The sequence below is a fragment of the Triticum aestivum genome, chromosome 4A (genome assembly GCF_018294505.1).
Source record: "Triticum aestivum cultivar Chinese Spring chromosome 4A, IWGSC CS RefSeq v2.1, whole genome shotgun sequence".
In the NCBI taxonomy this organism is placed as follows: Eukaryota; Viridiplantae; Streptophyta; class Magnoliopsida; order Poales; family Poaceae; genus Triticum; species Triticum aestivum.
Genome location: NC_057803.1, coordinates 674,424,731 through 674,452,581, shown reverse-complemented (window position 1 = coordinate 674,452,581; position 27,851 = coordinate 674,424,731). Strand labels below are relative to the sequence as shown.

Sequence of the window (27,851 nt, the reverse complement as noted above, 5' to 3'; positions counted from 1 at the left end):
CGCAACATCGCCATGGCCATCGACGTTGTCAAAGCATCGGTGTGGCCGTCGGCGCCATTGAAGTCACTGGTAGAAAAAGAGGCTTCCGTCCAGCCCCATTAGTCGCGAAACTGTAGGAACCGCGACTAATGAAGTCTTTAGTCGCGGTTCGGCAGACGAACCGCGACCAAAGGCCTGGGCCCAGGGCGCTCGGTGGCCAGCTGGTGCACGTGAGGGGATTTAGTCGCGGTTGGCCAGGCCAACCGCGACTAAAGGTGCCCAAAGGCCTTTAGTCGCGGTTGGCCAGGCCAACCGCGACTAAAGCTCCTCCCCTATATATACCAGTTCAGCACGCTCACTTAGCCATTTGGTGCCACTTCTCTTCACAAGCTTCACAAGGGGGTGTAGGTTTGCTTTTGGTTCCTCTTATGCACACAAGGTGTTTGATGAAATGCCCCAAGAGGGTGAAACAAACGTGATATGAAGTGTTGGAGCCACACTTGAGGTTCCTCATTTATTTTTTCCTCCTCGATCGCGGTTAGCAACTTGAACCTTTCATGCATGTGTGTCATTGATAAAATATGCATGTGTGTTGTTCATTGTATAATTTCTATTGTTTATAGCTAGTTACTTTAACAAATGCATGATGGTTAATTATATATTTTATATTATAATAATGCAGATGAATCGGCAATGGATGTACGGTAACCGACTCTCCCGCGAGTTCACTACGGGTTTGAAAGATTTCCTCGTAGTGGCTAATGCGAACAAGCAGAAGTGTTTTGTTATCTGTCCATGTGTTGACTGTAAGAATCAGAAGGGTTACTCTTCCTCAAGAGAAGTTCACCTGCACCTGCTTCGGCACGGTTTCATGCCAAGCTATAATTGTTGGACCAAGCATGGAGAAAGAGGGGTTATAATGGAAGAAGATGAAGAAGGGGATGATTTCATCGATGAAAGCTATCTTGCTCATTTCGGTGATACTTTCATGGAGGATGCTGAAGGTGAAGGGGAAGGTGAAGGGGCAGGTGAAGGGGAAGGTGAAGGGGAAGGGGCAGGTGAAGGGGAAGGTGAAGGTGAAGGTGAAGAAGAGGCACGTGATGAGACCGTTAATGATCTTGGTCGGACCATTGCTGATGCACGGAGACGCTGCGAAACTGAAAAGGAGAGGGAGAATTTGGATCGCATGTTAGAGGATCACAGAAAGTCGTTGTACCCTGGATGCGATGATGGTCTGAAAAAGCTGGGCTGCACACTGGATTTGCTGAAATGGAAGGCACATGCAGGTGTAGCTGACTCGGCATTTGAAAACTTGCTGAAAATGTTGAAGAATATGTTTCCAAAGAATAACGAGTTGCCCGCCAGTACGTACGAAGCAAAGAAGGTTGTCTGCCCTCTAGGTTTAGAGGTTCTGAAGATACATGCATGCATCAACGACTGCATCCTCTACCGCGGTGAATACGAGAATTTGAATGAATGCCCGATATGCACTGCATTGCGTTATAAGATCAGAGGCGATGACCCTGGTGACGATGTTGAGGGCGGGAAACCCAGGAAGAGGGTTCCCGCCAAGGTGATGTGGTATGCTCCTATAATACCACGGTTGAAACGTCTGTTCAGGAACAAAGAGCATGCCAAGTTGTTGCGATGGCACAAAGAGGACCGTAAGTCGGACGGGGAGTTGAGACACACCGCAGATGGAACGCAATGGAGAAAGATCGACAGAGAGTTCAAAGATTTTGCAGCTGACGCAAGGAACATAAGATTTGGTCTAAGTACAGATGGCATGAATCCTTTTGGCGAGCAGAGCTCCAGCCATAGCACCTGGCCCGTGACTCTATGCATCTACAACCTTCCTCCTTGGTTGTGCATGAAGCGGAAGTTCATTATGATGCCAGTGCTCATCCAAGGTCCGAAGCAACCCGGCAACGACATCGATGTGTACCTAAGGCCATTAGTTGATGAACTTTTACAGCTGTGGGGCAGACCTGGTGTCCGTGTGTGGGATGAGCACAAAAAAGAGGAATTTAACCTACGAGCGTTGCTTTTCGTAACCATCAACGATTGGCCTGCTCTTAGTAACCTTTCGGGACTGTCAAATAAGGGATACAATGCATGCACGCACTGCTTACATGAGACTGAAAGTGTACATTTGCCAAATTGTAAGAAGAACGTGTACCTTGGGCATCATCGATTTCTTCCGAAAATTCATCCAGTAAGAAAGAAAGGCAAGCATTACAACGGCAAGGCAGATCACCGGCCGAAGCCTGCGGAACGCACTGGTGCTGAGGTATTTGATATGGTCAAGGATTTGAAAGTCATCTTTGGAAAGGGTCCTGGCGGACAATCAGTTCCGAAGGGAGCTGACGGGCACGCAGCCATGTGGAAGAAGAAATCTATATTCTGGGAGCTAGAATATTGGAAAGTCCTAGAAGTCCGCTCTGCAATCGACGTGATGCACGTTACGAAGAATATTTGCGTGAACCTCCTAAGCTTCTTGGGCGTGTATGGGAAGACAAATGATACAAAGGAAGCACGGCAGGACCAACAACGTTTGAAAGACCCTGATGACCGGCATCCGGAATGGTTTCAAGGTCGTGCCAGCTACACTCTGACCAAAGAAGAGAAGGTCATCTTTTTTGAATGCCTGAGCAGTATGAAGGTCCCGTCTGGATTCTCGTCCAATATAAAGGGAATAATAAACATGGCGGAGAAAAAGTTCCAAAACCTGAAGTCTCACGACTGCCACGTGATTATGACGCAATTGCTTCCGATTGCTTTGAGGGGGCCCTGCCGGAAAATGTTCGAGTAGCCATTGTGAAGCTATGTGCATTCCTCAATGCAATCTCTCAGAAGGTAATCAATCCAGAAGATCTACCACGGTTACAGAACGATGTGATCCAATGTCTTGTCAGTTTCGAGTTGGTGTTCCCGCCATCCTTCTTCAATATTATGACGCACCTCTTGGTTCACCTAGCCGAAGAGATTTTCATTCTCGGTCCTGTATTTCTACACAATATGTTCCCCTTCGAGAGGTTCATGGGAGTATTAAAGAAATATGTTCGTAACCGTGCTAGGCCAGAAGGACGCATCGCCAAGGGCTATGGAAATGAGGAGGTAATTGAGTTTTGTGTTGACTTTGTTCCTGACCTTAAGCCGATTGGTCTTCCTCGATCGCGGCACGAGGGGAGACTAAGTGGAAAAGGCACGATCAGAAGGAAATCAACGACATGTATGGACGGCCATTCTCTGACTGAAGCACACCACACTGTACTGACCAATTCCAGCTTGGTGGCTCCGTACTTTGAGAAATACAAGAATATTTTACGCTCGGACAACCCGGGGAAGCCTGAATCCTGGATTAGGAAGGCCCACACGGAGACTTTCGGCAGTTGGTTGAGAAAACATTTAATGAATGACAATGATGTTGTAGATCAGCTGTACATGTTGGCCAAGACACCATCTTCGACTATAACGACTTTCCAAGGGTACGAGATAAATGGGAATACATTTTACACGATCGCCCAAGATAAAAAGAGCACCAACCAAAACAGTGGTTTCCGCTTTGATGCAGCAACCGAGAATGGGCAAAAGGTCACATATTATGGTTACATAGAGGAGATATGGGAACTTGACTATGGACCCTCCTTTAAGGTCCCTTTGTTCCGGTGCAAATGGTTCAAGCTAACAGGAGGTGGGGTAAAGGTGGACCAGCAATACGGAATGACAATGGTGGATTTCAACAATCTTGGTTACCTTGACGAACCATTCGTCCTAGCGAAAGATGTCGCTCAGGTTTTCTATGTGAAGGACATGAGTAGCAAACCGAGGAAACGGAAAGATAAGAAAACGATCAGTACATCATGCGATGATCCAAAGCGCCACATTGTTCTTTCAGGGAAAAGAAACATCGTGGGAGTGGAGGACAAGACAGACATGTCAGAAGATTATAATATGTTTGCTGAAATTCCGCCCTTCAAAGTGAACACCGACCCAAGCATTAAGTTAAATGATGAGGATGCTCCATGGATACGGCACAATCGTAAGCAAGCAGGGACACAAGGGAAGAAATGATGTGTAATAATTTATTGTACCAAACTTTGTTGAATGGATCATGTGAATTATATTACCCGTGATATGTTTGGTGTCCATTTTCGAATGATACATGAAATTTGGAGTGATGTAGTCCATGACGCTCTGCAGAGTCCGGCCGTACCACCATAGCCGACGACCGGCCTCTGGTATATTATTTTGAATTGAGTTAGTTTTATTTTTCTTAATTTTTTGATATATTATTTGTATTTTTAGAATTTTGAATTGAATTAGTTTTATTTTTCTGAATTTTTTGATATATTATTTGTATTTTTAACATATTGAATTGAATTAGTTTTATTTTTCTTAATTTTTTGATATATTATTTGTATTTTTAGAATTTTGAATTGAATTAGTTTTTTTTTTCTGAATTTTTTGATATAATATTTGTGTTTTTAACATATTGAATTGAATTAGTTTTTTTTTTCTGAATTTTTTGATATATTATTTGTATTTTTAAGATTTTGAAAAAGAAAAAGTATTTGGAAAATACCTTTAGTCGCGGTTGGCCTGCCCAACCGCGACTAAAGGTCGTTGCGCGTGGGAACGAAAAACCCGCCAAAAAAGCCCTTTAGTCGCGGGTCGCCTCCCCAACCGCGACTAAAGGTAACCCTTTAGTCGCGGGTCGCCTCCCCAAACGCGACTAAAGGGCCTTTAGTCGCGGGTCGCCTCCACAACCGCGACTAAAGGGGGGGGGCTATAAATACCACCGCCCGACCCGTCGCCTCCATCTCTGCTCGTCTTCTCTGCCGCGCCGAAGGCCTGCCGCCCTCGCCCTCGACGCCGCCCGCCGTCGCCCTCGCCCTCGACGCCGCCCGCCGTCGCCCGCCGCCCCCTCTCGCCCACGTGCGGCGCCCGCCGCCCCCTCTCGCCCTCGTACGCCGCCCGCCGGACTCCCTCGCCCACCGCGCCGCCTCTCGCCCCCGCCCTCAACGCCGCCGGCCGGCCTCGCTGCCCTCAACGCCGCCGGCCGGCCTCGCCGCCCTCAACGCCGCGCCGCCCCCCAATCCATCCTCGGGCCGCCGGCCTCGCCGCCCTCAACTGCTCAGAGAGCGATGATCGAGAGAGAGAGAGAGATCGCAGAGAGAGAGAGACCAGAGAGCAGAGAGAGAGAGAGAGAGAGAGAGAGAGAGAGAGAATTTTTTTTGTTCTTTTTAATTTTAACTAGTTAATTAGTTTAACAAAAACGGTAAATAACTTAAAACTTGATAATTAACAAAAAAAACCGTAAAGTTTGATAATTAACAAAAAAACGTATATACGGAGAGGGGGCGGCGAGGGGGGCGGCGATGCGCGCGGTGTTATAAATGTGTTGTCCTCGCCTCCCTCTCCGTGACGCCGTCGTCTGCCGCCCCCGTCTCGCGCTCTAACCGCGACACCCTCTCCCACCCCTTCCTCGCCCCCTCCTTTTGCCACCGCCCTTTCGCCACCGCCACCGCCATCGCCCCCCTTCTTCACTTAATTAATTTGTTTTTACTACATGTTTTCAGGACTGAAATAATGGCGGACGATAGAGCTGACCCGATTATGGACAACTATGATCCGGACGGTGAAGCACATATGTTCGGCATCATAAACGGCGATATTCTATATGTGCCGACCGGACAAGAAGAAGATGATATCTCTTCTTATCTGAACCTTGACGGTGAAGATGAAGGGCGCCGTCAGCAAGATGATGCCGAACAAACATCGATAAACGACGATCTTCAAATGGAAGTAGCAACCACCTCCGGCGCCGAGGTATATATATATACATTGAGCCTCTGGTGATACAAACTAACTGATTTGAATAAATATGTGTGGACTAACGCGCGCGACTCTCTTTCTTATTTTAGCCCTCGGCCGGATCGTCGAAACAATCGAGTACGTCGTCAAAGCGTGGCGCAACCAAGACGATGAAACAAGGAGAAACATGCACCATCGATGTTGTCGACAGTGCAACCGGCAGGCCGCTGGAGCCCCGCAAGAACGCCACCAAGTTTGTCAACCAATGCGGAGTGTGTGTGTGAGGATTTGATGGTAAAAAAGGTCGCCAATGTCGTAATATTGAACTCTTAAAGTTAATGTGGCCCCGTTGCAACGCACGGGCGTTCTTCTAGTGATAGATAATAAATGTGATAGGATGTGGTATTAGCTATTTCTTATTGAGGAATATCTTATTTTGATTTGGAAGGTTATTGAGAAAAAACTTCTCTTTGTCTTTTAGGAAGGTTATCTTACATATATGGTGCGATTTCCGAATTCTTAATTAGCTAATATTTACATGGTTGAATTAAATTGGCACCTGCCAAAGAAGGCACGAAAAAACGAGAGGAGGATCGGGAAAATTGATTTGGTATTAAGAGGGAGTGAGAAAAACCAACATGAAGGGTGTGGTGGGCGGTGACGCCAAAACAAAAACAGTAGATACTGTCCTACGAACTCCCCTTGTAAGAGTAGAGATATTGAGAGCGCTTTGGGTTAAGGACTATGAACTCAAGATACACGTAGTCTGGCTTAACCCTTCCACCCGATGGACTGGACCTAGCTGTTGGCACCTGTGGATTATCTAGATGGCCCAGATAAACATTAGGGTCCATTGGGGATGTAACCTTTGGGCGCAAAATCCTATTCGGCGCCTTAAGCGCCGAATATAGGCATTTTGGTTCTGGGCGCACACCCTCCCTGTACGCTAGGTTTCAAGAGCGGGCCGGCCCATATGCTCCTTCTCTGTTTTTATAAAAAGAATAAAAGTGCATGCTACCCAGGATTTGAACCCGCGACGCGGGTCTTAGGACTTCAACCCCATAACCACCCGACCAACTGACCTCAAGTATTACACTTTTTCAAAGTCAAGAACTTTTTTTGTGAAAGAAATTCATGAAACTTTTTTCTTGATAGTCGATGAACTTTTTTCAAAATCGATGAACTTTTTTTCAAAATTTGTGAACTTTTTTCTAGAAAGTAGATGCACTTTTCTGAATTTGATGGAATTTTTTCAAAACTAATGAACTTTTTTCAAATTCAATGAACTTTTTCGAATTCGATGAACTTTTTTAAACTGGATGAACTTTTTTCAAAGTCGATGAACTTGTTTTCAAATTCAATTAACTTTTTTCAAATTCAATGAACTTTTTCAAATCTTCTTTTTCAAATTTTGTGAACTTTTATGAAAATTCATGTACATTTTTAATTCACGACTCTTTTTCGATTTTTTACTTTTTTATTTTTTAAACAACAAGGCTTTTTTGACAAGTGCTCGCAAGAAAAAAAAGGCAACCAAGGAGCGAGCGAGCGAGCAGCAGCGGTCGGTCGAGCAACATTCAAGCGAATGGGCCACGACCCACTAGGGGGCGCGCGTGAGCGTCAGGAAAGTGATTGGGCGTTGAAGGCGCCAACGAGGAGGTCTCCCTTTCGACCATAGGGTCGAACCACTCACTATTAGTCATGTCATCGTAGCCGCCGCCAGCAAAGCACCTGCAAATTTCACCGGGCCAGCGCACATGCTTCAGCTTACGTCGCCGCACCGGCGACGTGTTCCTCTCGGCTTCATTCCTGGCACCATGTCGCACCGCCCTCTAGGCAAATCATACCGCCGATCTGGGAGCACATCTCCATTGTCCGTGGCACCGCAGCCACAACCAAGCTGGCCATTTTTTACTGCTAGAGTCACCGCTCAGCAAGCCGGTGCTTGCCCTGCAACTCATGTAGCGAGACGGCTGCACGTCTGTCTTGTCATTGTCTGCGACACCATAGCTACTGCCATGCCGCTACATGCGGCTAGTTGAGGCATGAGAGAATCTATAACTGGAGTCCTCAGATCCGCCCCAACACCCGGGCAGCTTGCCTGCTACTGCCTAAACACAAAATTGCCACCCAACTAAACTTGTCAAATCTAGCCCAAATATCAGGACTGACCGATACTTCCCATATCCGGCACATATTTGGGCGGATATGAAGATTTCCGGACGTGCACGTCGCTTTGGACAGACCGCAAGGGTCCATGCAGACAAAAGCATAAACTAGTGATCTGACATGCGCCTCCTCAGTTCATCGATGAGGACGCATTGGTGTCGTGTGGTGCCTCTCTAGCATGCCATCTGAGGATACATGGCCGGCTATTTAAGTCGGACGGCAAAATCCCAACCATAGACCGCCTCCATTTCTTCCCCCTCCCTCCCCTCCACCGCCGTCACATTCAATCCATCAATCAGCCGCTAACCACTAGTTACAAAGTGCTCAATCCCGGGCGGCGGCTGTAGCAGCTACAGGAGATCCAGAGCAGGTGCTAAGATCGGATCGCAGCCAGCCTGCCTCTGGATTCAGTGCAGCCCGAGGAGGAGGAGGTGGAGGTGGAGCCAAAGGAGGAGGAGGCGGTCATAGAGGAGGAGGTGGAGAAGGAGTCAGAGGAGGCGCATCAGGCAGATCCGGCACCTACCGGCTTCGCCATGGTCGATGCACAGAGTTCAAGGTGGCCCAGGCAGAGGAGGCAATGGAGCAGCATGCCATTCTTGACTGCCGAGGAGGAACCAGAGGTTCGCCCGACTACCAATGACCATGACGACGGCAACTCCGACATCAATTTCATCCACATATGTGACGAGAAGTATGAGTAGTGTAGATGGTAGTTGGTAGTACATAGATCTTGCTTTTTGCATGGTTTTGTATGAAAATGCTAATTGGAAAATGCCTACTATGGTTGTTGAGTTGCAATGTGGGGTCTGGCCGGTCACTATCCACGGACGTGGCCGGACATGTTTGGGGGCGTTCGGCAACTCAAATTAGGTATAGTTTTGCTAGAACTCATCTAGATGAGATATAATTTGGTCTCATTCACCTTTTATAGCCATTGGATGTAATGCTATAAGATATGTGTGCGCTGACGTGGGTTGTATCTGTTCTTGTTTTCAAAGTGAATGAGACCAAATTATATCTCATCTAGATGAGTTCTAGGTACTCCCAATTAGGTATCTGTCATTGTGGATGCTCTAACGAAGCCGAAAGTGGTGGTCGTGTTGCTGTCATGGACTGAAGACACCCATCCAGCTTTGTCCCACACCATTGCTTACACTTGCGGGAACACGAAGTGCACGTCCAGTGCCGGGCCTCTCATCGGCATGCGCCTTTCTACACTCAGTATACAGAAGAATGGTCGAACTTAGGTATACCTGTTGCCCTGTTAGACGAGGTGCAGACCGAACTCTGGCCCCTGGGATTCTAGAACATGTTCATATGTCCAGTTACAAGTCCAGACCGGACCGGTCCATTTGAATCTTGACCATGCGCAAATTATATGTTTGTGAGAACAGATTGGTGAGGTTAGGGCATCTCCAAACGTTGACCCATAAATTTATTCCGTCATCCGTCCGCGCATAGTGGCACTAGTACACAGATGCGGGAGCCGGCTATCCAATGCTGCCTGCAAATATTTCAGCCGCCATTTGAACTAACCGACTGAAATTTATGTAAATACAATGGATTTTCATATAAACCGAATGAAATTTATTATATTTGGATCAGTTTTCATAAAACCAGACAAAATTCATTACATTTTTCATATAAACTGGACAAACCCTACACTAAACCTAATCTAAATGATCATCGGCGCACGTTTCCCATGTCCTACCATGAGCGCTAAGAAGTGCTGGTCCGACGAATGCCTTCGCCTTCTCCAGTTCTTCCTCGACGCTCTCCAGCTCCGCCTCTGGAACCCCGGGAACTACAGCTGTCCGCCCCCACGTTGCCGTCAGGTGGCTAATCGGCCATCGATGTTTGGCACATAAAGCATGGCTTTGACGGGAGGGGAAGAGTTGTGGCCTTCTTGGGACCCGAGCAGCAGTGATCTACCATACAATACTCTTCCTTGCTATCGGTGGCGTCCGTGGACATATCAGCTTCGTGGTCGTGGTAGCGGGCTAGGCACGACTAGGGCAGAGCGGGTGATGTCCTCCTTGTTGTCGCTCTTGCCACACACCTCATTCACCACCTCGTCGATCTCCTTTTAGGTGGCGGCCAATTCCGCCTAATGGAGGCATAACCACCAGCAGTCGCGGCGGATGTCGCGGGGGGAGAGGTAGCAGTCGACCAGTGCCTACTGCTCCACTACATCCACGTCCGACATGATAGTCGCGCCGATGGCGAGTAGTTCCTTCATGCGCCAGTGCTCCTTGAGGTGGCCGAGGTTGTAGGACTGATCGGCCTGCACATGTCAGAACCTGGCCTCCTCCTCGTCCTCCCACATCATGTTCGTGTAGTGCACACATGCCTCGCCAATGGTGAATCCCACACGCACCGACGAGGATGGTAGCGCCGCCTCGTCCTGTATTGGGGCCTCGTCTGCCTCCATCTACTAGCCGACCAGCCAACCAGTAGCAATGGAGGTCCTCTCCTTCTTCTGGTCGAGGATAGGGTGTCCTAGAGGGCTTTGGAGCATGAGGAGGCCATGGAGGGCGTGGTGCGGAGAGGAGAAAGTGAAGTAGGTAGATGACTGTGGCTACGGTCTGGGCTGGTGTTTATATAGAGGGCGGATGGCGATGGGCCACGACAGCAAGGTCAATGTTGGGTGGCAGATGGACAGACGTGTGGTGTCGGAATAGTTTCCTCGACAACCGCATGTCGTTAATGTAGGGGCGACGAACCGATGGGCTATCATTTGAATGTGGAGCAGTCGCCTGCACCGGGAAGCGGCATGGGCTATGCTCTCTCGGCCGGCGCACCACTTCAATGCCGGCAGCAGTGAGAGGTCCCATCCGCTCTGGCCCGGCATTAACGCGGCACTGACACTCTGGAGCAGCGCTGACTGTATCAGGCGGGAAGCGCGCTCGCGTGATGAATGGTTTTTTGTGGGCCAGGACAGTCATACGCGGGCGTGGCAGCGGTCTGGACAGCCCGGCAGACTGATGTAGGTCTGTGTTGGATGGCACAACATGTCCAGACCGGACGGTCTGGATGCATTCGGGCGGTATGAGGGTCCGTGTTGGAGATATCCTTAGTTGTTTTAATCCGAACATTTTATTTGCTTTAAATTCATGATGATTATTCCTCATAAAGAATAGGATCACACCTCTAGTACATTTGTATAAAAATAATAGAGTCATAATATAAAATTTGGTTTTTGCTGGCATTGCTATGATTGCTTGGGGTCACCGCCTAGGCGTCCAAGAGAGACACGCCACCGATGTTAGAGTAACGCACTACCGTAATGCTTGCACCTTGGCACATACCAGTAGGAGAGGAGTCACCGTGCCATAGCACTACCTCAGTTGGGGCTAGACATCAACGATGCCGACCTACATGCAAAGGGAGTACCCAACCACTGTCGCCGAATCCCACTTGTCACCGGCTGCCTTAACATGACCCACCTAGCCGAGCACCACACATATGGTAGAAAACCCTCCCAAGCCACCCGCAACCACCAAGCCATCAGTTTAGAGCTGAGACCCAATCTAGATGCCAACGACGGCAAGAACACGACCCAGACCAGCGCACAGGAAGGGGGACGAAGGAGCGGGTGTCGCTTTGCGTGCATTCGCCGACTATGTCGGGCCACCGTCCTTACCCGCTGCTGCATGCCGTCCGCACCACTAACATAGCAATGTCGACTGAGTCGCCCCACTTGAGGGTCGCGCTACCACCTCCCTGTGAATCCTTCACTTCCCCAGCCACTGCTCGGCCCCGCCATAGAGGGCCGAGCCGGGCTACCCATGAGTCCAGACAAGAGGGGAGGAAAATCCACTCCCGCACCCCCTGCCGCATGGGCTTCGCCCGGTCGCGCCCACCGGCTACGGCAAGGGAGGAAGGTGTTATTCCCAGAGGGCGGCGGTGCTAGGATTCTGCCATACCGCTCACAGGGACGTGACTAGAGTGTCAGTTTCTTTTTATTTTGGGAAAGTGGATGTGCGCGCGATCCAAAAAATGAACTAGAGTTGGAAAAGGAGCATTGGAGTTGCCACTCATCCGGACGAAGACCAGGGCAAAATATGATGGATGCTAGGCGCCATCCGCCTGCAGCGATTCAAAGAACAACCACCGGTTGTGCGGTCCGATGCGTCTTATCAGGGCCGCTAATCTCCTTAGCACGCACCGCTCGTCCACAGTGCACGTCATTGCAGGCTTAGAGTAGCATCAGCGGTAACGTCCTAGAACGCCTCGCAGTTGTGGCCGTCGACGCCATTGAAGCACGCCCTGTCCCCGCGGCATGCCTCGCAACATCGCCATGGCCATCGACGTTGTCAAAGCATTGGTGTGGCCGTCGGCGCCATTGAAGTCACTGGTAGAAAAAGAGGCTTCCGTCCAGCCTCATTAGTCACGAAACTGTAGGAACCGTGACTAATGAAGTCTTTAGTCGCGGTTCGGCAGACGAACCGCGACCAAAGGCCTGGGCCCAGGGCGCTGGGTGGCCAGCTGGTGCACGTGAGGGGATTTAGTCGCGGTTGGCCAGGCCAACCGCGACTAAAGGTGCCCAAAGGCCTTTAGTCGCGGTTGGCCAGGCCAACCGCGACTAAAGCTCCTCCCCTATATATACCAGTTCAGCACGCTCACTTAGCCATTTGGTGCCACTTCTCTTCACAAGCTTCACAAGGGGGTGTAGGTTTGCTTTTGGTTCCTCTTATGCACACAAGGTGTTTGATGAAATGCCCCAAGAGGGTGAAACAAACATGATATGAAGTGTTGGAGCCACACTTGAGGTTCCTCATTTATTTTTTCCTCCTCGATCGCGGTTAGCAACTTGAACCTTTCATGCATGTGTGTCATTGATAAAATCTGCATGTGTGTTGTTCATTGTATAATTTCTATCGTTTATAGCTAGTTACTTTAACAAATGCATGATGGTTAATTATATATTTTATATTATAATAATGCAGATGAATCGGCAATGGATGTACGGTAACCGACTCTCCCGCGAGTTCACTACGGGTTTGAAAGATTTCCTCGTAGTGGCTAATGCGAACAAGCAGAAGGGTTTTGTTATCTGTCCATGTGTTGACTGTAAGAATCAGAAGGGTTACTCTTCCTCAAGAGAAGTTCACCTGCACCTGCTTCGGCATGGTTTCATGCCAAGCTATAATTGTTGGACCAAGCATGGAGAAAGAGGGGTTATAATGGAAGAAGATGAAGAAGGGGATGATTTCATCGATGAAAGCTATCTTGCTCATTTCGGTGATACTTTCATGGAGGATGCTGAAGGTGAAGGGGAAGGTGAAGGGGCAGGTGAAGGGGAAGGTGAAGGGGAAGGGGCAGGTGAAGGGGAAGGTGAAGGTGAAGGTGAAGGTGAAGAAGAGGCACGTGATGAGACCGTTGATGATCTTGGTCGGACCATTGCTGATGCACGGAGACGCTGCGAAACTGAAAAGGAGAGGGAGAATTTGGATCGCATGTTAGATGATCACAGAAAGTCGTTGTACCCTGGATGCGATGATGGTCTGAAAAAGCTGGGCTGCACACTGGATTTGCTGAAATGGAAGGCACAGGCAGGTGTAGCTGACTCGGCATTTGAAAACTTGCTGAAAATGTTGAAGAATATGTTTCCAAAGAATAACGAGTTGCCCGCCAGTACGTACGAAGCAAAGAAGGTTGTCTGCCCTCTAGGTTTAGAGGTTCTGAAGATACATGCATGCATCAACGACTGCATCCTCTACCGCGGTGAATACGAGAATTTGAATGAATGCCCGGTATGCACTGCATTGCATTATAAGGTCAGAGGCGATGACCCTGGTGACGATGTTGAGGGCGGGAAACCCAGGAAGAGGGTTCCCGCCAAGGTGATGTGGTATGCTCCTATAATACCACGATTGAAACGTCTGTTCAGGAACAAAGAGCATGCCAAGTTGTTGCGATGGCACAAAGAGGACCGTAAGTCGGACGGGGAGTTGAGACACACCACAGATGGAACGCAATGGAGAAAGATCGACAGAGAGTTCAAAGATTTTGCAGCTGACGCAAGGAACATAAGATTTGGTCTAAGTACAGATGGCATGAATCCTTTTGGCGAGCAGAGCTCCAGCCATAGCACCTGGCCCGTGACTCTATGCATCTACAACCTTCCTCCTTGGTTGTGCATGAAGCGGAAGTTCATTATGATGCCAGTGCTCATCCAAGGTCCGAAGCAACCCGGCAACGACATCGATGTGTACCTAAGGCCATTAGTTGATGAACTTTTACAGCTGTGGGGCAGACCTGGTGTCCGTGTGTGGGATGAGCACAAAAAAGAGGAATTTAACCTACGAGCGTTGCTTTTCGTAACCATCAACGATTGGCCTGCTCTTAGTAACCTTTCGGGACTGTCAAATAAGGGATACAATGCATGCACGCACTGCTTACATGAGACTGAAAGTGTACATTTGCCAAATTGTAAGAAGAACGTGTACCTTGGGCATCGTCGATTTCTTCCGAAAATTCATCCAGTAAGAAAGAAAGGCAAGCATTACAACGGCAAGGCAGATCACCGGCCGAAGCCTGCGGAACGCACTGGTGCTGAGGTATTTGATATGGTCAAGGATTTGAAAGTCATCTTTGGAAAGGGTCCTGGCGGACAATCAGTTCCGAAGGGAGCTGACGGGCACGCAGCCATGTGGAAGAAGAAATCTATATTCTGGGAGCTAGAATATTGGAAAGTCCTAGAAGTCCGCTCTGCAATCGACGTGATGCACGTTACGAAGAATATTTGCGTGAACCTCCTAAGCTTCTTGGGCGTGTATGGGAAGACAAATGATACAAAGGAAGCACGGCAGGACCAACAACGTTTGAAAGACCCTGATGACCGGCATCCGGAATGGTTTCAAGGTCGTGCCAGCTACGCTCTGACCAAAGAAGAGAAGGTCATCTTTTTTGAATGCCTGAGCAGTATGAAGGTCCCGTCTGGATTCTCGTCCAATATAAAGGGAATAATAAACATGGCGGAGAAAAAGTTCCAAAACCTGAAGTCTCACGACTGCCACGTGATTATGACGCAATTGCTTCCGGTTGCTTTGAGGGGGCTCCTGCCGGAAAATGTTCGAGTAGCCATTGTGAAGCTATGTGCATTCCTCAATGCAATCTCTCAGAAGGTAATCAATCCAGAAGATCTACCACGGTTACAGAACGATGTGATCCAATGTCTTGTCAGTTTCGAGTTGGTGTTCCCGCCATCCTTCTTCAATATTATGACGCACCTCTTGGTTCACCTAGTCGAAGAGATTTTCATTCTCGGTCCTGTATTTCTACACAATATGTTCCCCTTCGAGAGGTTCATGGGAGTATTAAAGAAATATGTTCGTAACCGTGCTAGGCCAGAAGGAAGCATCGCCAAGGGCTATGGAAATGAGGAGGTAATTGAGTTTTGTGTTGACTTTGTTCCTGACCTTAAGCCGATTGGTCTTCCTCGATCGCGGCACGAGGGGAGACTAAGTGGAAAAGGCACGATCGGAAGGAAATCAACGACATGTATGGACGGCCATTCTCTGACTGAAGCACACCACACTGTACTGACCAATTCCAGCTTGGTGGCTCCGTACTTTGAGAAACACAAGAATATTTTACGCTCGGACAACCCGGGGAAGCCTGAATCCTGGATTAGGAAGGCCCACATGGAGACTTACGGCAGTTGGTTGAGAAAACATTTAATGAATGACAATGATGTTGTAGATCAGCTGTACATGTTGGCCAAGACACCATCTTTGACTATAACGACTTTCCAAGGGTACGAGATAAATGGGAATACATTTTACACGATCGCCCAAGATAAAAAGAGCACCAACCAAAACAGTGGTGTCCGCTTTGATGCAGCAACCGAGAATGGGCAAAAGGTCACATATTATGGTTACATAGAGGAGATATGGGAACTTTACTATGGACCCTCCTTTAAGGTCCCTTTGTTCCGGTGCAAATGGTTCAAGCTAACAGGAGGTGGGGTAAAGGTGGACCAGCAATACGGAATGACAATGGTGGATTTCAACAATCTTGGTTACCTTGACGAACCATTCGTCCTAGCGAAAGATGTCGCTCAGGTTTTCTATGTGAAGGACATGAGTAGCAAACCGAGGAAACGGAAAGATAAGAAAACGATCAGTACATCATGCGATGATCCAAAGCGCCACATTGTTCTTTCAGGGAAAAGAAACATCATGGGAGTGGAGGACAAGACAGACATGTCAGAAGATTATAATATGTTTGCTGAAATTCCGCCCTTCAAAGTGAACACCGACCCAAGCATTAAGTTAAATGATGAGGATGCTCCATGGATACGGCACAATCGTAAGCAAGCAGGGACACAAGGGAAGAAATGATGTGTAATAATTTATTGTACCAAACTTTGTTGAATGGATCATGTGAATTATATTACCCGTGATGTGTTTGGTGTCCATTTTCGAATGATACATGAAATTTGGAGTGATGTAGTCCATGACGCTCTCCAGAGTCCGGCCGTACCACCATAGCCGACGACCGGCCTCTGGTATATTATTTTGAATTGATTAGTTTTATTTTTCTTAATTTTTTGATATATTATTTGTATTTTTAGAATTTTGAATTGAATTAGTTTTATTTTTCTGAATTTTTTGATATATTATTTGTATTTTTAACATATTGAATTGAATTAGTTTTATTTTTCTTAATTTTCTGATATATTATTTGTATTTTTAGAATTTTGAATTGAATTAGTTTTTTTTTCTGAATTTTTTGATATAATATTTGTGTTTTTAACATATTGAATTGAATTAGTTTTTTTTTTCTGAATTTTTTGATATATTATTTGTATCTTTAAGATTTTGAAAAAGAAAAAGTATTTGGAAAATACCTTTAGTCGCGGTTGGCCTGCCCAACCGCGACTAAAGGTCGTTGCGCGCGGGAACGAAAAACCCGCCAAAAAAAGCCCTTTAGTCACGGGTCGCCTCCCCAACCGCGACTAAAGGTAACCCTTTAGTCGCGGGTCGCCTCCCCAACCGCGACTAAAGGGCCTTTAGTCGCGGGTCGCCTCCACAACCGCGACTAAAGGGGGGGGGCTATAAATACCACGCCCGACCCGTCGCCTCCATCTCTGCTCGTCTTCTCTGCCGCGCCGAAGGCCTGCCGCCCTCGCCCTCGACGCCGCCCGCCGTCGCCCTCGCCCTCGACGCCGCCCGCCGTCGCCCGCGCCCTCGACGCCGCCCGCCGTCGCCCGCCGCCCCCTCTCGCCCACGTACGGCGCCCGCCGCCCCCTCTCGCCCTCGTACGCCGCCCGCCGGCCTCCCTCGCCCACCGCGCCGCCTCTCGCCCCCGCCCTCAACACCGCCGGCCGGCCTCGCTGCCCTCAACGCCGCCGGCCGGCCTCGCCGCCCTCAATGCTGCGCCGCCCCCCAATCCATCCTCGGGCCGCCGGCCTCGCCGCCCTCAACTGCTCAGAGAGCGATGATCGAGAGAGAGAGAGAGATCGCAGAGAGAGAGAGAGCAGAGAGCAGAGAGAGAGAGAGAGAGAGAGAGAGAGAGAGAGAGAATTTTTTTTTGTTCTTTTTAATTTTAACTAGTTAATTAGTTTAACAAAAACGGTAAATAACTTAAAACTTGATAATTAACAAAAAAACCGTAAAATTTGATAATTAACAAAAAAACGTATATACGGAGAGGGGGCGGCGAGGGGGCGGCGATGCGCGCGGTGTTATAAATGTGTTGTCCTCGCCTCCCTCTCCGTGACGCCGTCGTCTGCCGCCCCGTCTCGCGCTCTACCGCGACACCCTCTCCCACCCCTTCCTCGCCCCCTCCTTTTGCCACCGCCCTTTCGCCACCGCCACCGCCATCGCCCCCCTTCTTCACTTAATTAATTTGTTTTTACTACATGTTTTCAGGACTGACATAATGGCGGACGATAGAGCTGACCCGATTATGGACAACTATGATCCGGACGGTGAAGCACATATGTTCGGCATCATAAACGGCGATATTCTATATGTGCCGACCGGACAAGAAGAAGATGATATCTCTTCTTATCTGAACCTTGACGGTGAAGATGAAGGGCGCCGTCAGCAAGATGATGCCGAACAAACGTCGATAAACGACGATCTTCAAATGGAAGTAGCAACCACCTCCGGCGCCGAGGTATATATATATACATTGAGCCTCTGGTGATACAAACTAACTGATTTGAATAAATATGTGTGGACTAACGCGCGCGACTCTCTTTCTTATTTTAGCCCTCGGCCGGATCGTCGAAACAATCGAGTACGTCGTCAAAGCGTCGCGCAACCAAGACGATGAAACAAGGAGAAACATGCACCATCGAGGTTGTCGATAGTGCAACCGGCAGGCCGCTGGAGCCCCGCAAGAACGCCACCAAGTTTGTCAACCAATGCGGAGCCATTGTTAGAGACAACGTCTCGATCACCGTCCAGGAGTGGAATAAGCCAAAGAAGGCACGAATTGCTGGTTTCACTTTCGTCGATAAGAGAACAAAAAAAGATTGCTTCAAAAAGCTTATGGAACATTTCGTTCTACCTCCGGAATACAACAAATTCGATGAGGAGGGTAACAAGATTGAGGAAAACAAGGAGAGGAGGAGGCTAGTCAAACAGTTCGCTCTTCATAAGATGGCCGACGCATTCCGGAAATTCAAGCAAAATCTAGCCCATGACTTTGTCAAGCAGAACAAGACTCCGGATTTCAAAGGACAATATGAGAAACTGAAACATGATTGGCCAGAATTTGTGAAGCAAAAGAAATCGGAGCAGTTCATTCAAATATCGAAAAAAATAAGGAAAATGCGGCTAAGAAGGAGTACAATCATATTATGGGGCCAGGAGGGTATCGCCTTTGGGAGCCTAGGTGGGAGAAGATGGAGAACGAGCTGAGGGCGCGAGGAATCCGTCCAGGTACGGAGGGATGGGACCCAAGGGCCAAAAGCTGGTGGTACGGGCATGGGGGAACGCTGAACCCGGAGACAGGGGACTGTGTTTACCGGGGAAAAATAATTAAACCCACCCAAGCCCTTATTGACGCAATGAGGGATGCTCAAGAGGGGAAGATCAAGTTCAACAGAGAGAACGACGCGCTGACAAAAGCCCTCGGGAATCCTGAACACGGAGGACGTGTACGAGGCATGGGGCACATTCCGTGGAAAATAGGGTTCCCCCAGAACGATGACCCGTACGGTTACAGAAGCCGCAAGAGAAAGATGGATCGGGAAGCAGATGTTGTGGCGCGGTTGGCATCGGAAATGGATGTGATGAAGAAAACCGTGAGTGTACTAGTAGCCGAACGAGATGCAGCTCGGGCGCAGCATGAAGATCATCCAGCGAATCTCAGAAGCCAGCAGCGGAGAAGCAGTGTGGCTTCCACGGAGGCCCCACCGGCTGGTGCAGATGCACCGACGATCGAAATTACTGCACCTGAGCCTCTGGTGGTCGAAATTACTGCACCGGAGCCTCTGGTGGTCGAAATTACTGCACCGGAGCCTCCTCGCTACCCCGTGGACGATATAAAGGAGATGAAAGAATGTCATCTGTATTATCCTATCGGGAACATGTCCGTGAAGGTAGCCATCGGCAGTGCTTTACCATGTTTACCTGGAGCACTCCACCACAACACCCCCATTCAAGATGGCTATGCTCGTGTCACGGTGGAGGACATAGTCCAAGGGTTTGAGGACCTGGAGATTGACATTGCTACACCTGAAGGGGAGAAAAGACTTGGAGATGTCAAGCGCCATTTCATTCTATGGCAAAAGAAGTTTATCAAGTTTCCAGGCGAGGCGCCAAGGACAACAAGTCCACCCCCCTACGGTGGTGGCGGTTCACCTACACCTCCGTCACGTCAGCCGACGCCCCCCAGTCCACAACGTCCGGCGGGTGATCAGACGCCGCCCCCCAGTCCTCGTCCGGCGGGTGATCAGACGCCGCCCCCCAATCCACCTCCGGCAAAGAAGCAGAAGCAGTCCTGGATTATTAACCCGGAACCTTATGTACCTAAGACCACAAAGGTACCGGAGCCATCATTGAAGCCTCTCCCCACAAGGCCTTGGGAACGTAGTGCCGAGGAAACTGCCGCGGCCGCGGCTGCTGATCATGAGAAATGGAAGGCGGACTGCAAGAAGAAAAGAGAGTCCGAGCCCAAGCCAGTATTTTCTGATGAGCAAAAGAAGTGGGCTCAGTCATTTTTGAGCACACCGTCCCAAGCCGCGAAGAATCTGCCTGACGACTATGCACGTGAACTTCGTAGGCAGGCACTCATGTTGAAGGAGAAGAAAGAGCGGGCGGAGAACCAGGAGAACAAAGCCTTGGAGGAGGCCGAGAAAACGGAATTAGAAAGTAAAAAAAGCGGGAAACGAGTTGCCCAGCTCGGGGAACAAAGTAAACAATCGATTGCCCCGCTTATAGTGAAAGCCGCCGGTCCGGATGACCCCGATATCATAGCAGCTGCGGCAGCACATGGATTGACTGTAACGAGTGCCAGAGAACAAGCGGCCAACTTAGGTATTACTCTTCGTGAACTGTTAGGCCTTGATGAGGCGCCAGTGAAGGAGGTAGTAATTACATATGTGAAGAATGGGCCTCTCGTCGAGCCTGCGCAGGAACAGGATCTACCTCCACAAATGAAAGGTCTGCTGAAATGGTACAAGGGTTACATAAAAAATAAAAACGCCAAAGAATATATTTATGCGGAAGTTAGATATGAGCATCACTTCAAACATTACTATGTACAAATTCATCTGAGTGAATTGTTCCAGCTTTTCAATCTGCGCGAGCTCGACAAATCTATCATCACTTGCTACGTTCTGTAAGTGATTTATTTCTACCCCATCTCGTTCATATTGCCTGCACTATATATATGTCCTAACTATATTGTTGTGTCCGCTATTATACATGCAGAATGAAGATTAAGGAATGCAGAGTAAGGAACATCCATAATGTTGGGTTCATTGACCCACACATCGTTAATGGATATGTGTTGGAGCATCACCCCGCCGACATGGAGGCAGACCTGTGGCAGTTTCTTACAAAGCAGGAACTCAAAAGTGATATTCTATTTCCTTACCATTTTGGGTGAGTGTTTCTGTCTTGAGCACATTCTCTTTTGTTTACTCCATGCATGGTATGTGGCCGGCTAATCGATGAGTTATGCATGACGTACTGTGCATGTATCGTGTCCGCAGGTTCCACTGGATTCTGCTAGTAATTAAAGTTGACACCTCAGAATGTCTCGTCCACGACTCTCTGAATAAGGATCCAAAGCTTTGGGTCGACATGAGAAGAATGCTGCAGAAGTAATTATTTTCATTCATTTGCGCTCTATATCGATCGGCCTATTTCGTTCATTTCCTAATATCAAGTAACTAATAACTCTCTTGTTCATTTAATTTTCTTTGCCTCGTAGGGTTTTAAGACGGTTCGTAGATACAAAGGTCGGTGAATTCAAAAAAGAGCTAGAATTCAAAAGGGCAAAGGCTAAGAATGGTGAGGATATTCAGCCAGCGGGGACCAATCTATGTGCATACTATGTCTGTGAGATGATCCGGAGATACACCTCTGAGCGGGTTCCGAGTGATACCAATGCTCAGAGGAATAACCTCCGGATGATGCTTAGTCCAGAAGCTGGATGGTTCAGGAGGGAAGTCCTCCATCCTAAAGGAGAACACCATTACGAGGACGTAGAACTTTATATGCATTAAATTATGTATGGAAACTTGTTCAAAATTGTATATGGTCATCCGATGATATTGAATATATATTGTATATTCCTCTTGAATTCTTTTTGGTTCTAATTTCAAATTTGTTTGAAATTGTACATTCATATGCATGTATGTAGTACTGTAGAATATGTGAAACTCCTTCAAAATTAAAATAAAGCACAAAAGAAATAAAACAATACATATTAAACAGAAAACAGGTTTAAGGGGGGGGGGCTAAAACCCTAAACCTGCGGCGGCCTTTAGTCGCGGTTGGCCAGAAGAACCGCGACTAAAGGTCCTCCGCCCCGACGGCCACCTGGCGCCCACGTGGACGGGCCTTTAGTCGCGGTTCTTAAGCAACCGCGACTAAAGGGTGGGGCCTTTAGTCGCGCCCGTTCGGTCACGGTTGCGCAACCGCGACCAATGGCAGTTGCGAACCGCGACCAAAGGCCCTTTTTCCACCAGTGAGTATGCCTCGCCACCACTAACATTGAAGCATGCCTTGCAGCATCGCCACGGTCGTCGATGTCGTCGTAGCATGCCTCATCGCCGTGTCCATCGAACCCATCGCCGTGGTCGTCGAAGCATCACCACGGGTGTCGACACCATCGAAGTACGCCTCGTCGCCATGGCCATTGAAGCATGCCTTGCAACATCGCCTCGGCCGTCGATGTCGTTGTAGCGTGCCTCATCGCCATGTCCATCGAAGCATCGTTGTGGTTGTCGAAGCATCGCCACGACCATTGTAACACGCCTCGCAGCATCATCACGGCCGTCAACACCATTGAAGTACGCCTCATCGCCGCAGCCATTGAAACACGCGTCACAGCATCGCCAGGGCCGTCGACACCATCGAAGTACGCCTCATCACTGCGGCCATTCAAGCATGCCTTGCAGCAACACCACGACCGTCGATGCCGCCATTGCATGCCTCATCCCCGTGTCCATAAAACCATCGCCGTGGTCGTTGAAGCATTGTCACTGTCGTCACCATCAAAGTATGCCTCGTTGCCGCGGCCAATCAAGCATGTCTTGCAGCACCGCCACGGCTGTCGATGTCGTCATAGCATGCCTTGTTGTCGTGTCCATTGAACCATCGCCGTGGCCATCGAAGCATCGGAGCGGCCGCCCCCATCGGGTTGCATCAACGGTGGCTGCTGCGACCACCCCATTGCAGGCTTGGAGCATCGACCGCGGCTGTTGCACCGGCGAGCTGTGTGGTTGCAGCACCGGCTGTGGATACGGCATCAGCAAGCTCTGCGGTTGCTGCGGTGCCTCAAACCCGCCGGCCTTGGAACTTCTCCTTCAAAGGGCCCTGCAGCGGCGCCTCCACACCACGGCTGTCTCAAGCCAACTCAATTCAGCGGTGAAGTAGACGGGCAGGGAGAGAGAAGGAGCATTCCATCGAATGAGGAAAAAGAGAGAGACAGGAGATGGTACTGTGGAGTTGTGGTCAACGCACGGTGTAGGAGAAAAAAGTGTGGCAAGCCCTTCATCGGCTGGAATAAGGTTTTCGAGGGGGTTGTGGTGCGCGGGCTCGATCGGAACACGTGGCAATCGTGGAACGCGGCTGGCGCAAGCATGTTTACATATGGTAAGGTACTACTATTTGGTAAGAATCTAAACATATCCCTTAACCTTTTATAGCAACATTTAAGTGCATACAAAATAATTGTCAAAGTTTCATCTTAGAAACTGCATGACTAAAATATCATGCATTTCAGAACCGTGGGAGCACATTGTGCCGTGTACTTTTTACACTACGAAGGAAATAAATGCCTTTAAAAAACAAATGAAATTAATGAGGGAAATAAAGGAGTACCATGTATTCTGGACTTCTGATCCGGGGACCACACGCCAGTAGCCCTAGGATTTGCATGCCAGCTATTTTGTAGTTATTTCACCAGTGCTGGCACCTCACCGGCGTGGCCAAAAACGTGATAGGAAACGAAAGAAAACAAATACATCCCGCCCAGAGACTCGAAAGGAAAGTAGTAACCCGCCCGCGTCCTCCGTTCCCCAGTTTCTTCCACCCTCTTGACGCCGGTTCTATATAAAGCAACAAAGCAACAGAGTGCCCCCATAGATCCAATTCCACCTTCCTCCTTCAAGAGCTCCGCCTATCTCTGCCAGCCCGCCGTCGGCGAACCTAGCACGAATCTCGTGCCATGGACACATCTCGCGCCGGCTCCTCCTCCAACCCCACCCCCACCAGGCGTCGTCTCACCGTTCCCTTTCATGGGCGGCCTTCACCAACCCCGCTGCCGGCACACCCCGGTGAATGGCGCTCCCGCCCCGCCGTCTCATGGACCGTGGAGAACATCTACGAGGACTTCTCTGGCCGCCGCAGCGCGCTCGTCCGAGCCCTCACCGCAGGTAAGCCATGGGGCGCTCCTTAGTGACACGTTTTTCTCTATATATGTGACGCCTACGTGCTGATGGATCTAACGCCAGTCTCTTCTCCTCCTTGTTGCCATACGCGCAGATCAGGATACATTATATGATTTATTGCGCGAGGAAGGTATGTAATATACAGATCCAACTGTCCCAGAAATTTTATATCCATTTCTTGTTACAAAATTGTAGATCTGGCTGACAAGAAATCTCAGATCCATTTTTTATTAAGAAAAACTAGTCATCAGTTTGCTGTTGCACGGGATAGTGGAGTTCGGTATTGAAACATGGGGAAACTTTGGCTGATAGTTTGGTCAGTTACTTTTAAACATATAAGCGTGTTTATTTTTGTAAGACATAGGAAAGAAAACTTTAGATCCCGTGTTTATTTTTGTATTAAGCAGAGGCTGATAGTTTCATCTGACATGAAAGTTCAGATCCATTTTTTATTAAGAAAAACTAGTCATCAATCCCGTGTTTGCACGGTCTAGTGAAATTCTGCACTGAAACATGGGGAAACTTAGGCTGATAGTTTTGTCAGTTACTTTTAAACATATGACCTTGTTTTTTTTTTGTATTAGACATAGGAAAAAAAACTTCAGCTCCAGTGTTTATTTTAGTATTAGGGATAGGCTGATAGTTTCTTCTGACATGAAATCTCAGATCCATTTTTTATTAAGAAAAACAAGTCATCAATCCCGTGATTGCACGGGCTAGTGAAGTTCTTTATTTAATTAAACTTAGACTGATAGTTTGATCAGTTCCTTTGAAACACATAATGGTCTTTATTTCTTATTAGACATTGGAAAAAGTATTGAGTTAGACAACTACGGGCATTTGTGGCTGTATTTTTTAGATCCTGCTGTCCCTGAAATTTTAGATCCATTTTTAATTAGAAAATTGTAAATCCGGCTGATATGAAATCTCAGATCCGTTTTTTCATGAAGAAAACTAGCCATCAATCCACTGCTCTTGCACGGCCTAGTGAAGTTCTGTATTGAAACACAGGGGAATTCAGGCTGGTAGTCTGATCAGTTACTTTCAGTCATATTTCTCCGGAAGAAAAAGGTTATTTTCAGATATACAACCATGTTTATTTTTGTATTAGACATAGGAAAAAGAGTATAGAGTTATAAATAACTCTCTGCATTAGTGGTAGTATTTTTTGCGTGCATAGACTTTTCCAATTGACAAGTGTGTGAAATCAATGTGCGTGATATATATTCTTGGTGTGCTATGCCCCCAATAACCCCAAATAGATACAAGATGTAACATGGTAGCAATTTTATGAAGGCTGCATGTGTACTGGTGGGCTATTGTATTGTAAACGCGAAATTCTTTGGTGGATGTATACTTTTTTTGTCCTTTTCTCCTAAAGAAATACGATGGGGTTTGGTCTTAAGTTTATTATAGACACTCAACACTTGTCGCCCTCAAAACCTTCAACTGTTTCTAGACCATATCTTTTCTAGGACTCGATTATGCATTACTATTTACATAGAATATTCATGCAAAAGTGTTTTACAAGAGTACATGAGGACATTTATTTTCTCCTGGTCATGAAGAGGATCCATGGTTCTATTTTGAATTATCTTTAATTTTAAGTCACATATTATATACATGTATATTCACTAAACTACGTCAGATAAATGATACAGTTTTCTATTTATTTTAGTAATGGGAAATACGGACCCTTGCTATTCTGCACGGACAACGCACAGTGTATATAAACATATATACTTGTATGCGCACAAGCGATCTTTCTTACGATGACATAGAGAAGGCCGGCTTAACTTTAAATTAGCCAAAAGTAGAGATTTATATAAATTTGGCAAAAATAGAGATCTGAATATTTATCACGCCTCGTAATAGGATTAAAGTACCTGCAAATTCTAAGCCTGCAGCCAGTGATATGAACCTCGCCATCACCAAGCCATATGCATGGCATGGGTGCTTCATAAAAATATATTTAATTAATTAAAGTGTCGAAAGCATGCAAACTAACAATCTAATCTCCTGCTTTTTTTACAATAGAGTTGTTTGACATGTAGCTACATCAAACCTGTTTGAATAATATCATGACTTTTTGTCAAATCGATGATTTGGAGAGGTAGTTTTTCTTAAATTAAAGTAAATCTCATATGGTGCCCCCAATTACAATTAGTAAATATAAGATGGCGAGGTGTGCAAATCACTGGCTGATGGAGTGGTGTGATTCATTTTCTCGCTTCAGGTAAAGAGCCAATGTGCTTGTACGGGTACCCGGACGGTAGTTGGGAGTTGACACTGCCGGAGGAGATGGTGCCGCCAGGCCTGCCGGTGCCGACACGAGGCATCAACCGCCGGCGAGATTATGTGAACCGTTCTGACTACCTGACACTCGTCGCCCACCACTCCGACTCGTGGCTCATGGGCGTCACCTTTTTCTTGTCCACTCATCTCGACGCCAACCAAAGGTACGTTACTACTACTGTTGCTGCTGCTCCTACCACCACCACCACCACCACCACTACTACTACTACAACTTCGTTTCACAAACAGTTTTTTTTGTGCACTTAACATTTAGGACATTTATATGTGCAATCTAACATTTAGGACATTTATATGGACAAACAGTTTTTTTGTGCACTTAACAAACACGAGAGAGAATACAGCTTCAATAGAGCCGTAGTCCTGCGGAACTAATTGTTAGAGCCTCAGCATTAAATAATGGGCTATTCTTATTAGGGGCGATCTTCATCTTCTATTTAAATCATTATGTTTTAGTGCTTATATAGCTCCTCCATGCATCAAGAATGTCATGTGTTACATATTGCTTGCGAAGCCAATTGCTGATTTGATGATGTTGGGTTACTTTCTCTTTCAGGATACGTTTATTTGATATGGTAAACGAGATGCGAACAGTCCATGACGAATTCTATCTCTCTTACGGTCTTTCTTGGCTATCAACATTTGCGCGATACAATGCAAACAGGGAGTCGAGTGCACTAACTCAAGAGAATGTGTCCAATCCAGACGTAGTCTCCATCACACATGCTGAAGAGAACGTGCCACCTGCTCAAGACTCGATGCAAGTTTTGTCTGCTCCAAACAGGGACTCTAGGAAGCCTGCTAAAGACAAACAAAAGGATAATGAAGTTACTGACTTTTGCGGATCTTGTAATGCTCCGTATCATGCCAATGCCTTTTGGATTGGTTGTGACGGATGTGACCAGTGGTTCCATGGCAAATGTGTGAACATAACTGCCTCTGAAGCAAAACATATCGAAGAATACAAGTGTCCTGACTGCATCCGCGAGGTGATCGGAGAGTAGGATATAATATGTGCCCCATTCCTTTATTTTGGGGTATGCAGTCACCCTTTGTATGAAAAATGATTAACTAGAAAGGTAGTGAGAGAGGCATTACATTCTTTTCCCATTCCGTTGGGATATATTTAAGAATTCAGTTTACAATGACTCGAAACAGGCTTTTGCCTTGCTATATTAATATAAAAACCACCTGACAGAACTGTGATATCACTGATGGGCAAACAGGACAATCAAACCCAAAAAGAGAAACAAATGCCAAAGCGATGATTTCCAGCAACCGCCGCCACGCTCCTATGCCTCTGAATTCCACCACACTCCTATGCCTCTGAATTCCCGCGTACCAAACAACACCTTCAAGAAGGACTACGAGGACAATGACGCTGCTGCCCAGACAGATCCTCGGATTTCTGCCGGTATACAGAGAGGAGTGCCGACAGGGTAAACCTGACGCCCTTCAAGAAGGGAGGTGGCGCCCACAAGCGTCT

General features: G+C 47.7%; 1 protein-coding gene across 1 annotated transcript; it reads left to right on the top strand.

Moving 5' to 3' along the window:
* The first annotated feature begins 23,829 nt into the window (after positions 1-23,829).
* Positions 23,830-27,369, top strand: LOC123083039 (PHD finger protein ALFIN-LIKE 3-like). Its single transcript, XM_044505193.1, has 3 exons — positions 23,830-24,037; positions 26,289-26,511; positions 26,922-27,369. The coding sequence occupies exons 1-3, from the start codon at positions 23,830-23,832 to the stop codon at positions 27,367-27,369; spliced, it is 879 nt and encodes a 292-aa protein (XP_044361128.1).
* The last annotated feature ends 482 nt before the right edge of the window (positions 27,370-27,851 follow it).